This window comes from Thermobia domestica, chromosome 4 (genome assembly GCF_964235325.1).
Source record: "Thermobia domestica chromosome 4, izTheDome1.hap1.1, whole genome shotgun sequence".
Classification (NCBI taxonomy): Eukaryota; Metazoa; Arthropoda; class Insecta; order Zygentoma; family Lepismatidae; genus Thermobia; species Thermobia domestica.
In genome coordinates, this window is record NC_137457.1 from 176,804,161 (window position 1) to 176,823,719 (window position 19,559).

The 19,559-nt window shown below is 34.4% G+C and overlaps 1 protein-coding gene across 3 annotated transcripts in view; it reads left to right on the plus strand.

Annotated features, from left to right (window-relative positions):
- LOC145683405 (uncharacterized) overlaps positions 1–19,559 on the plus strand; it is an 868,942-nt gene that overhangs the window by 620,911 nt on the left and 228,472 nt on the right. For all 3 annotated transcript variants that reach the window (XM_081754742.1, XM_081754743.1, XM_081754741.1), the window contains one exon: positions 7,555–7,664. In XM_081754742.1, coding sequence (XP_081610868.1) covers positions 7,555–7,664 — 110 coding nt within the window. The remainder of the gene's footprint in view (positions 1–7,554; positions 7,665–19,559) is intronic.

Here is a 19,559-nt window from a genome sequence, read left to right on the forward strand (position 1 = left end):
TAATTCTTGATTCGCGAAGACTTGATGTATGGCCCGCGCACTTAAATGTACTTTATATACATATTTTACGTTTATTACGTTGTTTTGTGCGGAAGTTCTTGTTTTGTGGAATGTAGAAAGAGAACACTTATAATGTAAAAAAACATGAAACTCAAACTTCTCCATACCGAATACTCAGGTAGACCAACGATGGGCAACTAGGGACCTCTCAGCAAAAATTGGCGCCTTCGAAAATGCGCTCTGACTCAACTTCCATTTTGAAACTTATACCATTAGCGTTAGAGACGCGAAGTAACGCGAAGGATCCACAAAATTACAACCCCAAGATGTCTTAAATCTCTTATATATGTGATTTGTTTACATTAAAGTGAGTTTGAAAATAGTAAAAAAAGTACCAAGCTTGGGGACCAACCAAAAATCTTATAATCAGTAGGTGCGTGTTGTTCCGACTTCGTCACGGAGAAGACGTCGCATATAGAGGGAATTCTTTTTAATTTGGTCAATCAGTGTTCGTTAATGTAATCAACTGAAACTCAAGCCACTACCTTTTACGATTCAATTAAAGCTAAACCAACCTTGATGTAAATAAAATTTGTGATAATGATGTCCACTATGAAAATAAAATAAAAAGGTATTTTCAAATTCTCCACATTTCCATATAAATTCTTACGGAGTAAAATTTTAAATTCATATTAAGAAGTTTTAAACTCTATGAGTAGAGAAATTCCTGATTTAAGGGAAAAACTATAATATGCAAATTACAGAATGCCGATACGAACCTCTTGTGGCGCAGTCGGTAAAGCGTTGTCTCCAATTTAGGAAAGTTGTGAGTTTAGATTCCGATGCCGATATTTGGGACTGAGTTTCAAATTCTTTAAAGTATGCAATAAACAATATTATTTTGTAGTAATTAAGGATAGTATATGCTAAATGTCGTATACACCCTGAATATCGTAAATGCTCTTATTATAGTACACACTACATTACCTATGCAATTTCAAAATTATTGCAATTACAAAAGAAAAAAATAATAATATAACTACATACAATGTAAGAGAAGTAATTAACTCACATGACTGGGTTGCTATTATTCAAGGATGAAAATCTAAATTATTTTATTTCTCTTGACTTGCAAGTTCAATATTAGAGTTAACGTAAGGGGCTAAGAGTGGCCAGACCTTACGATTTTTCGGGACCGTCCCGGCTTTCAATGAGAGCATCAGCTGTCCTGAAAAAGGCATTTGGAACGCCTGTTTGTCCTGTTTTTCGTTTTTGAGATTAAAAGAAAATAACTTGTAAGAAGTAGTATCTCTCACATAAAAACGCAAGCTTTTCGGAGAATTTGTGTCGTCAATTAATTTTACTGAACTCTCTAACTGGAAGTTTGTTAATCACATCCATTCTTTCGTTCTATTGGTTGTTTAGCTTCCACAGAGAAAAAAAGGATTAACAAATATTCAAGAGAAACCGTGTGATATGTTATTAATTTCTTGAATATCACTTTCAATACAAAAGAAAGTACTTTTCCCTGTGACGGGCTTTAACTACTAATTATTTTATACTTCAATTGGCAGCGCAAAATTGTTAGTTGTTGGACTCTAATCACAAATGGCTAAGCTCTTAGTAGTTGCATGATAACCGCAATTAAATTGTCTATTCCTTCCTGTCTGTCGTCTTCTTAGGCACAACTCCTTTTGAGAGCTGAATTGGCTTTAATATATTTTCACATGTATGGGTTAATACTTCTAAATTGCTGTGCACGCATTCAATAATTTTGCATTAAAATATTTCATTTACCTGAAACATTTTCAGTAGTTTTCAGACTAAACTTGTCTAACAACCTACTCTAATACAAGAGGTGGCAGTTAAACACACAAAGATATTTGTCCTGTTAATTTTGATACAGGATTTTGTGTTCAGCTAATCTTTTGTAAAACCTGTGCAAATCTCTCAAGAGATTTAGTATTTATTTATCATTCTGAATTTAGTTTAGGGTTTACATATATTTTTCTTGCTAAATGCTAATTTTTTATTTCTTTTAGGAAAGTGACTATAACTAAAGCGATGTCACAACAAAGTAAAACAATATATCTTCTATCACGGATGGGAGGGTGTGACGTAATTGGCGAAATATTTAGCACCTGCTAAACACAGCAAATCGGAATTTGGAATAAGGGACGCCAGGCAGTTCTTCTTACATTACTTTTTCATATTTGTTTTGTTCAGCCTTTTTCGGGCTTCATTTGTGTTATCTACGCATGGTATGAACTGCAAAATTGTGAGAAGTAAAGGTAAAAGAGAGGTAATTGAGAAAATGAAATTTTTAAGTTTTACGTCTTACCATTATGCCGGTTAAGGTAAAGGAGACAATAATGATGAGGAATGAATGAAATAATGGAATAAAAAAAGTAAGAGGAAACGGGAGAACATCTAGAAAACCCAGAGCACGGTGTTTGTTCACCACAAAGTCCACCCTGCTAGAGCTGGGATAGAAAGCAGGGACCCTAAGCAGTTGTATTCAATGTACCTAATAAATATAATCAAATGGCAGTTCTGCATTTTGGGATTAATTCTTTTTAAAATCGGCCATTAACCCTTATGTCCACATTAAAAATTCTTTATTATAGTCAATACAAAGGGTTCCCGGGTAGCCCGAATTTTCTGAGCTTTAAATATTGATCTTTTTTTAGAAATAGTTTCAGTTTTTACTCATTCGGAGGATATATGGTAAGTATACACTGCAGAATTGCCATGGGCGGATTTATGGAGGGGGCATGGGGAGCATTGCCCCCCAGAAATTTTGGGATTATTTAAATTTTTCATTCTAAACATTAGCTTTCTTTAGATAACTTCGAACTTTCAAGTCATTGCCCCCACGTTATCTCTCTTGCCCCTCCCCCCGAAGAGTATCACTTCTAAATCCGCCCATGACCATTGCCTAACAAGCATTGCCGCCCGACAATTATTGCAAGACCGCAGCAATCTTTGATCACACTCCAAGCTATATTTCTTTCTTTTCAGGTTTTATACATTTTGGGTATACTCGTAACCTCCAAGACAAAAATAAGATTTATAATGTCTGAAGTAAATACATTACATGAAAGTAACTATTTTCGCGGTCTTGAGGCACAAATAGGTGCACTCAAAGTCATGAAGGGGTAAAGAACATTGTTTTGTGTTAATTCAAGTAAGAATGACCGCCTTTCAACCGGTGTGTACATTGTTGAGCATTTGTTTCTGCCGCTCCGGTGCAAATTTGGAAATTGGATGCGATTCAACTACTAACTGTGTTTACTGAAATAATAGTGTTATTATGAAAGTGATTTATTGTATTGTATGGTGAACTGTTGTAGTTATTCAGTTTGTGTAAAGTATGTCAGGTTTTCGCGAACTCAGTGCTCAAGAATATAATAAACTGACTTATGATGAAAAACAGAAGTATGTGCAAAAATTATTACAAAATGAGGAATCTGAAGATGAAGCAGTGAACTTCAATTGTGAGGATTTAGAGGATGATTGGGTGCCAGACCATGTTGATGATTCAGACATAGAAGATGTAATAAGAGAGCCTCAGAACATTGAAATTGAAGATGATGTGGAGAACGAAGATATTTCTGGTGATGAAGAAGGTGAAAATAGTGACACGGTATGTGCTTCGGGAAACATTTTACGGGTTAAGGATGGTGCAAAATGGCATAGATCAAATACCGGTTTGCGGAGAAAACTGAAACACAACATACTTCGAGAAAAATCCGGCCCAGTTCGGCCCATTCAAATGCATATTCACAGACGAAATGTGTGACATTATTATCCGTGAAACAAATAGAAAGGCTAGCACAGTATTTTCAAATTCCAGTGCAAATGTAACAAATAAGCCAAAAATATGGAAACCTCTTACAGCAGAAGAATTTGATGCGTACCTTGGTGTCCTTATTACTGAAGGTGTGCGACACTCCAATTTTGAACATACTAAGGAATTGTGGAAAACTGATGCTTGTCCACTCTATCGCGCTTCTCTTTCTTTGAACAGGTTTTGGCAAATAAGTAGATTCATTAGATTTGATAATGTCAACACACGAAACGAACGTTTGGAAAATGATAAGTCAGCAGCAATAGCGGACATATTTGCCACGGTCAATGCTAATTTGAGGTCAAATTATATGCCATGCGAATGGCTTACAGTTGACGAACAATTGTTTCCCTACAGAGGTCACACTCGATTTACTCAGTATATGCCATCAAAGCCGGCTAAGTAGGGCATAAAAGTGTGGTGGGTATGTGACTCTAGTAACTCTTATCCCCTCACTGGGAAAATATACACGGGGAAAATATCATCAGAAAGGGAGGTCAATCAAGGAGAAAGAGTTGTAAAAAACCTCGTTCAATGCTACAAGAATTCTGGGAGAAATGTTGTTACTGACAATTTTTTCACAAGTTTGCCACTAGCACGATTTCTCATGTCATGGAACCTATCGCTAGTGGGAACGCTAAAGCGTAATATGCCGTACGTACCGAAAGAAATGTTGCCCTCTCCTTCCCGCCAAGAAATGAGTTCGTTGTTCGGGTTCAGTAAAGATAACGTAACAATGTGCTCTTATGTTCCAAATAATAATAATAATAATAATAATAATAATAATAATAATAATAATAATAATAATAATAATAATAATAATAATAATAATAATAATAATAATAATAAGGCAGTCTTTCTTTTCTCTACAACGCACTACGATTGCAGTGTGTCTGGTCCTCTATCGAAACCTGAAATAATACATTTCTACAACAAGACAAAGGGGGGCGTAGACAACGTGGACAAAATGTGTTCGCACTACACAGTAAAGAGGAAAACACAGAGATGGCCTCTAGCGTTCTTCTACAACATTTTAGATGTGGCGTCACTTGCTGCATACATTATTTACGTAGAAGATAACCCCAACCTAAAAAGAGTGACACATCAGCGGAGAATATTTGTCACAGAACTTGGGAAAGAGATGGCAATGCCTGCTATTGTGACTCGATCAAACAATCCCGCATGCATTCGCCTATTTTCTGTAAAATCTCCTATTGAATGTATGCTTGGAAGACCGGTGATACCTACATTGAAAAGGGCTCCTGAAGAGAGGGACTCTACTGGTCGTCATCCAATCCTTGGAGACTGTTTTGTTTGTAAATGCCAACCGCAAAAGAGAAGAAAAAAGACACGAAAGAACTGTCATGAGTGCGAGAAGCCAGTGTGTGATGAACATTCAGTAACAGTATCCAAGTGTATTCAGTGTGGGTGAATAATAACAAGGAAATTGCGTCAGAATAGAAGCTAAAAACAAATTTTCTCATACGGTACGGTTTGTCTTGCAATTTTCTTGTGATATGCATTATTTCAAATAGATATTTGGTATAATATTCTCTATTCCTGAATACTGTAAAGATCCACAGTGTAATAAAAACTTTGTTAGAGTACCAAAGTGAACTCTGTTTTGATAGGCTATTGCATGTAAATATTGCCGGAAAAGAAATAAAAATACAAGATACCTATTCATTAAAATTTAAACTTCAGTAATTAGGGAGATTACTGAAAAATTGTTAGCACATTAATCGCTTGAATGTATAAAAGTCTCTGGGTTACCCGGTACCCCACTGCGGAGTATAAGTAATGATTATTTTAGTGGCAAATATATATTTTCTAAAAAAATCTTTCCAGGGTTTATTTAGGGCAAAGTGTATAAAAAGGTAAAATTAACGAATAAACGAACGCTGAAAGAAAAACTACTAGCCATTGTGCAGAAATTTCTATTCAAAACCCGGGTAACACAGTGTGGACATAAGGATTTAATTTCGCCTGCCAAAATGAAGTCCAGTTGTTATTGGTGCACTTCTTTTTAGACTAGCGTAGGCAGGAATTCTATAAAGCTAATTATAAGGACTCATGTGGTAGTGGTCGTACCCAAGGGAGCCCACTCGTATATATCTGTTCACATAGAATTAGTTCCAATTCAGTGTTAGTATGTAATAATAATAATAATAATAATAATAATAATAATAATAATTATTATTATTATTATTATTATTATTATTATTATTATTATTATTATTATTATTATTATTATTATTATTATTATTATTATTATTGACTCAAAAGCCAAACGGGAATCCGCTCGTTCCCGAACGGGCAAGTCCGCCCCTGTCAGCGAGGACTTCATTTTGGCCGCACTCGCATCGCGAATAATTCTGAAATCGCTTTCCAGTAATTGCTTATATGTTTCTACTACGAATACTTCTTTACTGCTAGTACTCCTAAAGATATTCATGTTTGAAACGATTAACAAGTTCAGATATTTCACATGTCAACAAACTGACTTGAAATTTAATCTGAAACTTCATAAAGTATAAAATATGTAGACAAGTATAGACTTTTTAATAGTAATAATAATAAAGGAATGACAGAATCGCAATACCAATTACGTAAATACCTTCCAATAAAGAGAAAAATAGTTACTAATAATTCCTGATACAAAGATAAGAATATAAACTAGTATTCACAAAAGTTAAAAATATGACTTTCTACTTCTAGACGTGTTAATTCTAAAATGATATCTGCCGTCCTTTCGTCTTTGAAATTTAGAAGTTAAAAGGAGAAAGAATAGTAGTGATGTAAATCGGGACCATCATTAAAATGATGAGATACCGTCAATTTGAAGAATGTTTCATGATATTTTCCTCACTGATGAAGGTATGTGTAACTTGATTTTGAGTTAAAGGAGGAAATCTCTTGTATGTCATTCTCAACTCATAAGGAACGTCTACTTATGTGAGCATTAGTATCTTGTCGATAGTATTAAATGAAACAATTTTAACTAACTAATATTTTAGGTGGAAGTTGGAGTAACGTTGTAGGTAAGTGGGTAGCGCAATTAACTTCTAGTGAGTAGAAACGGGTTCCAATCCCGGTGGGGTTCAAGTTTCTAAAATTTTTCAATATCAGTTTCAATGCATACTCAGTTCAAAGGAAGCTCTTCTCTCCAGAAAGAAAAATATTTTGGGAATGAAGAGAATTGGAGAAGGTAAATGGAGGTAATCATTTACCAACTCATTCCAGCAGTTGTTATAGATTTGATAATTTCTTCCACTTTCAAGCATTTACTAATTCATAGGTGTTGAGTATTTTTCTTTCTCTACACATACAGGATATAGAGAAATATTACATTACATACACAGCAATATTGAGAATAATATATTGTGTTCATTGGGCAACATGAACCGAACCATAGAGATTCATCTCAAAATGGAGAACGGATTTGTGCGTAATCTATTTACAATTTGCCTTTGCATAAAATCTGACTCAGTGCTACCAACTGCTGTCAGTGCCAAGAAACGTTACGTGTAAGTTGGGATACGTGCAACTGTCCAGGCCTTCTCTCACCTGCAAAATATCTGGTCCCCAAATTATGAAATTGTAACTCTTAGAGGAGAGATGCTCTTGCTGATGGTTGTACATACATATTACTTAGTAAAGAAAATGTTTTAATAGAATACAATTTTTGCATTTTTGTTCTACAGATGGAAATTATTGCCTATCATTCATGTGTTCGACTAAATGATGTTCATACTGGCTTGGACAAAAATATAACTACGTGGGAAGACTACGAACATATAGATGCTTTCTGCAAGTAAGTGATATTTCGTTAGATGTAATGGATATAAATCAATAGTTATGTAAAAAGGAAAAAGAACGAAAAGTTAGCAAAACTACCAACTAAAGTAATACGCCGATTTCCGACAGTATATTTTTATTTGGGGAAGGTAATGCTATTCTATAGCTTATGAACAACATATTTTAGAAATAAAACCACTTAATGCTGCTAACTTAAACCGAGGTACTAGTAAGCATCAATAGAAACCTTATAAGCTGCTTATTTTGCCAAAACATAGCAAAATAGGTTTTACTTTACCACATGCCAGTATTTTTTTTAATTAAGGCAGATTAAATGGGTTAAAGGAAAGTAAGGGAATTCAGCAAAATAATTGAGAGTAAATTATACTAATACGTATGTTGCTCTGTAATATTAAAATTTCAATTATAATAGTTTTAAAAAATCTGGCGATTATTCGGTGTTTTTCTAAAAAAATATTTTCAGTATAGTCAAACTAGGGTTGGAGACGAAAAAAATACTAGGAAGCATATTTCCATTTACACATTATCCTGATACTCCACAGAAAAACCTAAAATATACACGGGAACAATCCACCTGAAATGACGTCATCAATATAACAGCCACACAACTACGACTACTTGTGCCTATGCGGTAATATCTCAGCACAGAACTGAGGTACAAACTTCGTTCTGATGCCAAATTAAAGACAAAGCATCGTTTGAGTGATTTAAACTAATATCGTTCTTAAGTTTTGCCACCGTTTTAAATATGGTGGTTATTATTTTAAAAGTTAATTTTCTCAGTGCCATTTTATTTGTTTTATAGTAGAGTACTATGAAACTATCAAATATACGGAAAAACACCTCGAAGTAAACGTTATAGAGTAGAGTCTCATCTTTCTAAATATACCAATATTATTTCTGTTTCTAAACAATTAAGCGAACTGGTCCAGTTTATGTAGCACAAGGTGTCAATTTTCAGCAGTTAGATTACGCTAAACATATGAGATTTTTTTAGTGTTAAGGGTGGGAAAACGTTTGGGAAACAAACATTTAACATTTTTTTAAAACCACTGAGAATCCTCAAATCGTCAAAATAGCATATGGGTAACCACCTGAAATGATGTCATCAATAGAGCGGCCATGCAAATAAATTCATTTATGCTAGTACGATAATATCTCATGACATAACGGAGTATATAATGTCGTTCTGTGCCAAGTTAAAGGTTTAACATTCAAATGATTTCAGTTAATATGGATTTTATGTGTTACCTCCATTTTTAAATATGTCGGGTATTATCTTAAAAATTAATTTATTATGTTTTATTTTATTTGTTTCAAATCAAATCACTATGAAACTATGAAATACGTACATACGAAATATTTTAGTATTTTAAAGTAATATTGATATCACTAATTTACTTTGCTTTGTAATTGCAAAAAAGTCTACAAACTTATGATATTATCAAACAAAATTATTCTTTAAAGTAGCAAATATTAAGCATTCTACTGTTATAAAATAGCACATATTTAAAATTTATTAAACAACATAACACATACAATTAATAAAAATTTGGAAATCATTCACTGCATTACAAAGTACACATAACCTAGTTCTCTACAATTGCGTTTTAACTGTTTCATTTATTAATGTTTCTGAATCGTGTAGAAGATGGTTTTGAAGTTTCTTCAATATCATCACAATATAATCGTCGCTTTCTAATGAATTTAATTCTAGTTTATCTGTTCGTAATTCTCCCGCACATTCTCCACACATTGATGTGCAGTAGGGTCCTTTTCGGAACTCACAATTTCTGGAACAGTCACTTTTTCATCCACACCTTACGAGATGCAGTGGATTATCTGGCACTGGTGGGAAAGTCGATGACCCGGGTACGTACTGTCCCACCTCTATTTTCCATCCCCATTTCTCAGACGAAAGGTGATTTCCCTTCCACTCTTCTATGAGATGGTACACTCGCAAAATTTGCTGGAGCGCTCTGCAGCTGAGCTTGGAGAGGAGGCTTCCGAGGTTCATAACGTAATTCGGTGAATTTTCGCAACAGTTTAGATATATTTCTTAATCTTGTCTTGTCGTGTCTATCTGTTATTTTTCCACAGCACAATTTCACAACAAATGCTTGTACTAGAAACATAAAAATACGTTTTAATAGTTACAAAGGAAATTTACCCTTTCCTAAAAATAAAAGGAGTAAGTAAGAGGAAATTTGCTGAGTATTATTAAGAAAACATTTCAAAGGGTGAGCTTCATACGCAAAACTCAAGTATTCACATTAGGTGCCATGAGGAATACGTTTTTCTTGATCAGGATCCTGTGATAGTCAAATTTGGTATATTGGCTGTGTTTGACAAGAGCTACTCTTGTGTAGCGAGCACGACGTTCATTTCTGTTACTTTCAGCTTCATACGAACTGGCTTCCCACGTATCAACGTAAAAGCAAAATATATTTTGTATTTGGTTCTTCATTCCCGTCGAAAACAACTACCATATTGGTTCAGTAATGATAATTTATGTATTCGGGGTACCTATGACAAATTTTACCATAGATAACAAGGCAGGGCCAATGTGATCGATGTAAAAGATCGCCATCATCGAAAACAAATCGTGGATTATTGGGCAATGTATTGCTTAGATCACACGTCTTGTCAATGACATACGTTATCTTCGACTTCGTTCCTTTATCCAGTAGACCATTATTGAACAGAGTTAGGGAAAATGGAGATAATTCGTACCTCAAGCAAAGTTCTTTCTCTCTCCTTAACACGTGGGCAATACGGCGAAGGAGTTTGTTTGAATTAACTGTCACCGGATCCTGGTCAAGAAATAATGTATGTTCCCCCTTGGCGCCTAATGTGAATACTTGGACTTTGCGTTTGAAGCTCACTCTTGAAGCTTACCCAATAATACTCTGAGAAAATTTCCTCTTCTTTAATTCTCTTATTTTTAGGAAAAGGTAAACTTCCGTTTTATTAATTAAAACGTATTTTTAATTTGTAGAAGTGTTAATTGTGAAATTGTAAAGCGGAAAAATAACAGATGAACTCGACAGGACAAGATTTAAGAAATATACCTAAACTGTTGCTAAAATCCATCGAATTACATTATGAAACTCGGAAGCCTCCCTTCAAGTTCAGCTGCAGAACGCTCCAGCAAATTTTTCGAGTGTACCATCAGATACAAGAGTGGAAGGGAAAACACCTTTCGCTTGAGGAATTCGGATAGAAAATAGAGGTGGGACAGTACGTACTCGGGTATCAACTACAGACCTCGCTTCCTGTTCTTCACTAGAAGTGTCCAGTATGTCGGCAGCGTTATTTCAGATTTTGACAGTCGGAGGGGAACAAGATTGTCCACCGACATAAGAGTTTCACGTTTTTAATAAAATGTTATTACACAATTTATTAAAAAGCACGTATTTCTCAAACTAAGCGGGATGTAATTGCCCCTATTCTCCCCTATGATGCCTCTGCAGTGAATCTGCAAACCTTCAAGACTACAGTAGTAGGCAAGAAAGAGGGTAAAGTTACCGTTTAATAGAAGTTCTTGATTCTGTTCAATAAAGGTAGCCTACATTATATGTCTTAAAGCAAGACGATTTCATGTTTTTGGGCACGAAATTGCGCAAAAAGTTTTGCAATCAGAAATATACAGTAGTTTGTATAAAAGAACATGCATAATATATTCACGACACTTTTTTAACAGTAATAAAACCAGTGTTAAGTCTACATGTATTGAGAACAGAACAAGATTTTCGGCACCCCCAGAGAAAGAAGCCGAGGGTCATTGGGGAAGGATAAGGCGGACAAGTTATCCCTTGGCTTTCAGAATCACATGCTCTTCAATAAATTGTGTACTAAAAGACTAAACAAAACGTAGAACTCATATGTTGATAGAAAATCTTGCCCCAGCCCCTGGCAAAGTCTGAAATAACGCTACTGAAAAGAAATGCTTAAAAATTTTAATACAAAACAACAGGACTTAGTAAAAATGAAAACAATATATTTTTAAATTTCTCATTACATTTACATGAAATAAACCATGTACATGAAATAAAAAAGAAATGATATCTATCAGTTTAATCTTCGTTCAATATGAAGGTGAAGATCTAGCATTCCACCCACTGAAAATTTGTCATGGGAATCAAACATTCACTAATCATTGGATGCATCAAGAAGCTGTATGTTCTCTCGCTTTTCATAGATTTGGATTCAATATCTGGATTTATTTCAAGAAAACACATGAAATCAGAAACAAACGTATTTCGAAGCTGGAGAAGAATAAGGAAACTTATTTATTTATTTCAAACAGTAAATTGAGTTGTATAACTCTCAGCACAATATCGTGCTTAATTATGTTTCTTTTATCATAAATATAATTACATTTTATTTTTCTGTACAATGTTTCTTAGACAAACCTTTCCATGTTTGATTAACAATACTATAAGTTATAGACTTGCATTAACTATTCTATAAATTTATTGAAGCATTGATTGACACTAACCATTTTTATTTTGTACCGTTTTACATCCGTGAAGCTGGCATAAGAACTGTGGATAAAGATAATAATCTATATATATAAAAGAGAACGCACAAATCCTTTGTTACCTCATCACGCTAATACGGCTGAACCAATTTCTTTTATTTTTGGGGGGTTATTAGGATTTGGACCCTAGATGGTTTTTATCATATCACTTTAATTTTTAATTACCAGTGTCTTGAGATAATTGACCATTCAAGTGTCCATAACGTACAAATCCTTTGTTAGTTCATCATAGGTAAAAATAAACGTATTTATATGCAACCCGCATGACCGTGTCACTCGGCGGGTTAACATAAATGACAGGCGATATAATGTTAACATTTACTGCAATCTACTATGGTTTTTATCATATCACTTGAAAGCGAAAACTTCCGGGGTGACCGCAGCGAAGCGGGGCGGGTTAACATAAATGACCGGCGATATAATGTTAACATTTAATGCAATCTTCTATGGTTTTTATCATATCACTTGAAAGCGAAAAAGTAAAAATTATCTAAGTAACAAAATTTATTGCGTTCCGGGGTGACCGCAGCGAAGCGGGGTGAACGCTGCTAGTTAACATATAAATAAAAGTCTCGAAAACATATTTGGAATTTTGGAAAGAGATTAATAATTTTGCACTATAAAAGGTAATAAGAAATAATGTATTATCATTATTATTAAAAATTTCACCTAATAGCAGTATCAAACACAAGAAGTGTGTTTTCAGTTACAAAGTGATGTCATCTACGTCTGGAGTACATCGATATGGACAACGTTCATAATCGTACTAAGTGGGCTAGGGAGCCGAATGAGTAGAGTTGTGCATTTTGCGAATGTCCAACGTGGTGAGATGGTTGCATGCCACATCCGCTGTGTAATTAGTTCAGCAAATCTAAGCTCTTACAAAAATCAGATTCTGTTATTTCGGTTGTTGCAGTGAATTGGAAATGTTATGGGACGTTCTGAACACATAAGCAGCCAAGATGACCTCGGATTTTGGCATCCAGTATTCTGGAATAAGAGCGTCCAGAACTGTGGACCTTTTAAGTGGATTGTACTGTGATTCTCATTATGTATCAGGATCTATTCAGCATAAGCGTCCGGCATAAGATGTGGAAAATTAGTTCTTATGACCAAGTAGATACCCATAAGTAATTTTGCTCCGACAAATATTGTGTAGCCACCATACTTGGTGTATGGAGCGTCGTCACTGAGAGATACAACAAGAAGAAACGTTATGAACTTGGTGTAATCTTGGACTATATCAGTCATATAGTAATTGCCGAAATTTTCAATCGGATCTCCCGTCTTCATCAGAAAACCAACAACGAACTTATCAAGTAACACGGTATCCATTCTTGAAGTACAGAAATATCACAATATAAATGTTCCCACTAGTAACAAAAGTGTACAACTAACTTGATAATATCAGCAACAAAAGCTGTACTCTTTAAATTACGTTCTTCGTTCCTTTTAATAAAACGAACCCGTTTTTAGAGCCCCTATTATTAAACTTTTCCTGATATTCCGATCATCCTCTTATGAATAACGTGATGCATTCAATATATTTTCTATTGCTATTTGCATTGCCATAAGTCTCCGAAAACTGATACTTAATTGTTCAATCTCTCTCATAATAATATTTCATTTTTTGACATACTTTTGATAGTTGTTTTACATGCAACACTTTAATATCACTGACCTGTGTTTGAACGCATGAAGATGTGATAAGTCTGAAAGTGCCTGATCATCCTCTTTAGTATCTGGAATACTCTTTGACCTTAGTGGCTATAATCGTTTTTGTCAAATTCATGAACAATTCTTTGTTAATACATGTATATTATGAATAATTGTCATCTAGCACATCAACCATAAAGTTTATGGGTTGAATGGTACAATACAAGTTAATTTTCACACTACTTTATTTCCAGATAAATTTACAATTTCGATGCAATAAATTTACCAAACTGAATCTGCAACAACTTAGTAAAAATTCAACCTACAGGTTAAAGAAATATTGTTAGTTGGTTTGTAATATTCATTTCCTTTACATTTACTTATTTGTTCATTTACCAGCAAACACTTGTCTTTTTTTAAAATTTGATTTCATAAAATTATTGACAGAAGCATGGAGAAATTATTGCTTGCAAATTCTGCAGAAGGTATATGTGCTAATTATACGGCAAGCAGAAGCTCTTTTTTTTTTAAAAAAATATTAAATTTTATTAGATATATTAAGTAACTTTCTGCCACATTTATTTCTTGTAATTATAAGAAATCCAAGTAGGATCTATTAACTTTAAAACATTCTTTTTATAAGAGTGAATCATCTAACTTAGACAGGGTCAATTATTCAAATGCGCTAAGTAACCCAACACTGTAAATCAAGATGGAGGATAGTTAAAATTAGTGAACGTTGATGCTAACCTCAAAATTTATGAGTTAACTACACCGGAACATTAAAAATCAGCATGTAACACTTTACATTAAAGGGAGTTCAACTGTTGGTAAAAAGCAATGATAACTGTAAAAAGAAATATTTGCTGTATAAAGCAAATGAAGATGGTATGATATAGCCAGCACCTCAATATGCTCATTAATATGTCCAATATATTTTGAATGTTCAGTAAAACAGTGTATTAAATTAAACACATCTTATACGAAACAATGCATACTGCGCTGCTACGAAATTTGTAATGTTAATTCTTCTTGCCTTACTAACCTTTTTTTTCCCTAGCAATCAAATGTTAAAGAAGCGAAGTCATATTCCGATCTCCACCATTTTCGTTGACTCGTTAAAAAAGTATAACAGTCTCCACAGGGAACTTCGGGTTAAGTGTTAGAGAATAGGACCTGAAATATGAAATATACGTAAATTTTACAGGAAAGAAATGATGATTTAAAAAAATATCCTGCTAACTAGTTTAATCTACTACTTCAAACGTGAAAAGCTGCGTGCTGTTGGAGGACATGCTGACATGAGACTTACGCTGTAATGAGGAAATTAGTTCCGCGTATTCAAAGATGGCAATTCGAGGTTTCGATTTTGAGTTTCATAAGAACGTATGTTGAGAAGGAAAGAGTTATCACGTTTTGTGGAGTGGTATGGATTATTGAAATTGAGCAAAAAATATGATCAATGTAGGAAATAATTGAAAACAAAGCAATGTAGAAACAGTTATATAGGGTGGCCAAAAAGTAGGCACACAGTTCTGTACCGACCGGCTGATGATATTTTATATAATTCTCTTATTGTCATCCATTCAGGTAGTGACTTAGTTTCTTTATTATTTGTTCTTAACCTCTTTTCACTCATACCTTAACCTTGGAACAAACAGAAACAAATAAACTATCTTAATAAACTAAAATGTCATACTTTGTAGGACTGTATATCTACTTTTGGATGTATATACACATATTCAAATGTGTTAATGGTGTGAAAAACTGATCATATGGAAGTTTTTTTTATCACAGTACTTATTCAAGTCCTCTACCACAAAACAGCTAATTGTTTGTAGTTTCCTAAATGCAGAATTGTACAAATCGTAAAGTTAAGTAATCGCACTGAATGTGTTAAGAAACTAACCTAATTTAACTGTTTTCAGTAACATCCTCGTTTACGTGCATACGTACCATCTATGACGCGCCTGCTTCTGCGGACTCAACCCTCGCTACCGCTCGTGCTTCCCTATTCTGATTAGATAGCATTCATATGTTTTGTAGCCAGCTAGCACGGGGTTAGCTTGTGGTTTTTACACTGTAGTTTTGTGGCATATTTTCGGACCCAGTATTTACACGCAAAACTGTGGAGTTCTTTTAATGTGATTATACACCGAGGAATTGTTGAGAAACAATTTCTAAGGTAATGTCTGTGAATTTCTTGATAAACAACAAAATTTTAACGTTTTTAGGACTGAAAATACTTGTCCTGCTCTATGGCAAAAAAGTCCGTTCTTTTTCTTGCACTTAAATTGACGGCACACAGTACTACGTGCACTAGAATAGTTTGCGAACATACTTTTTATGTGGTGTTGCATAATATATGCTTTGAAGTCAGTGCGTTATTTGTACACTGAAAAAGGTATCGAACATTTTATGCAGAAACCAAGGTGCTTGACCGGCTAAAACTTTACACAAAAGACGATCTTGAAATAGTGAAAGAAACTTGCACTCCAATCCTTAAAATAGAAGGAATATGCACCTTACAAATCTACTTAAAATAATAACAAATGTACTCACCTATAATGTTAATATAACAACAAAACACAAACAAATATTTGCTTCTTCATATGGACACAAACACACAATCCCACAGCTCGAGAGAAATCAAACATAGAGCTTAGATGATGTAGTTTCGGAAACAGTTTTCATTTGTCATATCTAACGACAGTGCCTACAACCACTAATGTAAGACTAAAATTATTTAATAATACTTCAAATTATTTTGCTATTAAACAAGAAGAAATAAATAAATAAATAAATAACATTTTGGTAATAGTATACATGAGAACCCCCTGTCTTCCGTGCGCGAGGATACTTCATATATATTTCTACGTTACCAAATTAAATCACTGCGTTGTCTTCATTATATGTGCTTAACATTCTATTTTACTTTCTAGAATAAATTTTGTTGATTTCGATTCGAAAAGTGTTAAATATTTTTAAATTTATATCATGATGCAGACCAAAATCCTTGTTGCATATAATGTAATGCGCTATAGCATATAAAGTACAAGGGCAAATAGGTACGTTCTTTTTTATTTTCGTATCAGTGGATCAGTAAATGAAAGTGGGTTTGTTACCCCCTTTCTAAGTTCGTAGATACTCAATGAATAATCCCTAAAAGTATGAGCGTCCAGCTTCTTCTGGAACTCAGACGATCTTACGTATACTATATCCAATATTTTTAACGTTAATTTCTTTGGTACAGCTTAATAGTCATTCTATTATTCGAAATATATTAACAACTTCAAACAACTCGTAAGACCTTTTGTCAAATGCAGGATACACTGTCCAAAATTTATTGAAATTTCGCCTGAAATGTCAATTCTGGTAAAAGACCTATAAACTTTACGGTGAATTTTCAGCGAAACCATCTGAATTTTTAAGAGTGTATTATAATCGCCAATTAGATATATCGCTCACTATTCATTCTTAAGGCACTTTGCCGGGAACTCCGACATCCCTTCCCAAAAGGGGTGAATTGGCTCCTTCCAGACAATATGAACAAACACTTCACAAACTTCATACAACACTTTATCTTGCGAAAAAGAAGAAGGTATAATATTCACCACTTAATAGATTGGTTGTTGCACTGATTTCAAAACGCAATTTGCCCACTCTATGCATTTAATTTCATACTCTACTTCTAAAGAAAACACGCATACAAATTAATGCGAAGAATTCGACAGAGCACGAAAGTCGTTCAAACTTCCAATACGACATAATATACTTCAGGAAAAATAATAAAACTTGTATGCGATCACATAACGTAACAGGAGTAGTTCCTCTTTCAAACATTACGGCTTAAACAACAAAACATAAAGCCCCGCATACAAAAAATCTGACACTAGAACACCTCGAAGCAAATGTTCCCCGATAAAAAGCACAAGAGCAGGGAGCTTCACAACGAGCTCACTATCCTCGTAGACTTGATCGGCGATATCAACGCCCTCCGGCCAAACAAATTACCTCCCCTAACTTGCCTCCAGTAACTGAACTAATTCTATTTCTTCTTTTCCTTTCTTTCACACAAAATAAACGTTCTACAAAAGCAACTTAACCATTAATCTAACAACATTCTAACAAGTATGGACAGACTAATATTAAATATAATTTTATCGAGAACGTTAATTAACATTCCAGCATTGTATACACTATATGCATAGTTTCTAACTCTCTCTTACAAAACATTTCCCTTTTTTTAATAATTTCCTTGAGAAGAATCCATTTTTTAATGTCCCAAATGATCTTAAAATAATGGCTCCACTCACTCCATTCGGCTGAACTTTGGCTTTGCTACCCCAAATTCTATTAATTCAAGACTAATATATATATATATATATATATATATATATATATATATATATATATATATATATATATATATATATATATTTACATCAACTAATGCTTATGGCAACTAATACTATTCGAAGCTTTCTTGCACCCACTGGAAAACGTGAAGTATATTAATATTCATTTGCATATATTGTTATTGTAGACTGTTCCCATAATGCCCACCGACTTCGATTTTACAAAATTTGAGAAATAAATTTCACTTTTTATTTAGTGGTCAATTTGAAGGCATTTTGTTATACTACCATTAAGAAACCCATATACATCATATTACGAATCAATCATTATGGAACAATCTCATGTGTGACACGCAGCAGTGGTACCAATCTTTGAAAGTTTCATTTACAACTTTTTTCTTTTTTGTACTGATTTTGTGAGTAATGGTGCATTCAGTATAAAGGTACAACAAGATATTCTCTTTCTCTCTCTCTCTCTCTCTGTGTGTGTGTGTGTGTGTGTGTGTGTGTGTGTGTTTCTAGTTTCCGGCGTAAGCGTGTGGATACTACCAGGTATACTTACGTGTGTACAAATGCTAGTGTGTGTGTGTGTGGCGCGGGTATATGAACTATTAATTGGGATCGCGTAGTGGAACTTATCAATATTAGTACGTACATACAAACGGCTGTTACTTCACAGGATAACTTTGGAGGAATGCGAATTTTTAAATTCTGCTTTTTGCAATAAATAAGTAGAGTGATTCCTCTCGAGGGAGTTCCCCTAAATGGTAGCCCCTACCATGTCCAATTGAATCACAAATTGCCGCAATTGTTTGTACTTCGTTTGTACAGAAATGTGCAGGCGAAATCTATGTTCGCACTCAATTAGGGGCGCCGCCAGAACGAAAAAAATTGGGGGCTGTCTAAGTGGTAGCCCCCGACCATGTCCTATTCAATCACAAATTGTCGCAATCGTTTGTACTTCGTTTGTACAGAAATGTGAGGGGCAAAATTTTCGTTTGTACACTATTAGGGGAGACGCCAGAACGATAACAAATTGGGGGCTGTCTAGCTGGTAGCCCCCCACCAACATGTCCACTTCAATCACAAATTATAGCAATCGTATGTACTTCGTTTGTACAGAAACGTGCAGGCGAAATTTTTGTTTGTACACAATTAGGGGCGCCGCCAGAACAGAAAAAAATGGGGGCTGTCTAAGTGGTAGCCCGCCCCACCATGTCCAATTGAATCACAAATTGTCGCAATTGTTTGTACTTCATTTGTACAGAAATGTGCAGGCGAAATTTGTGTTCGCACGCAATTAGGGGCGCCGCCAGAACGAAAAAAATTGGGG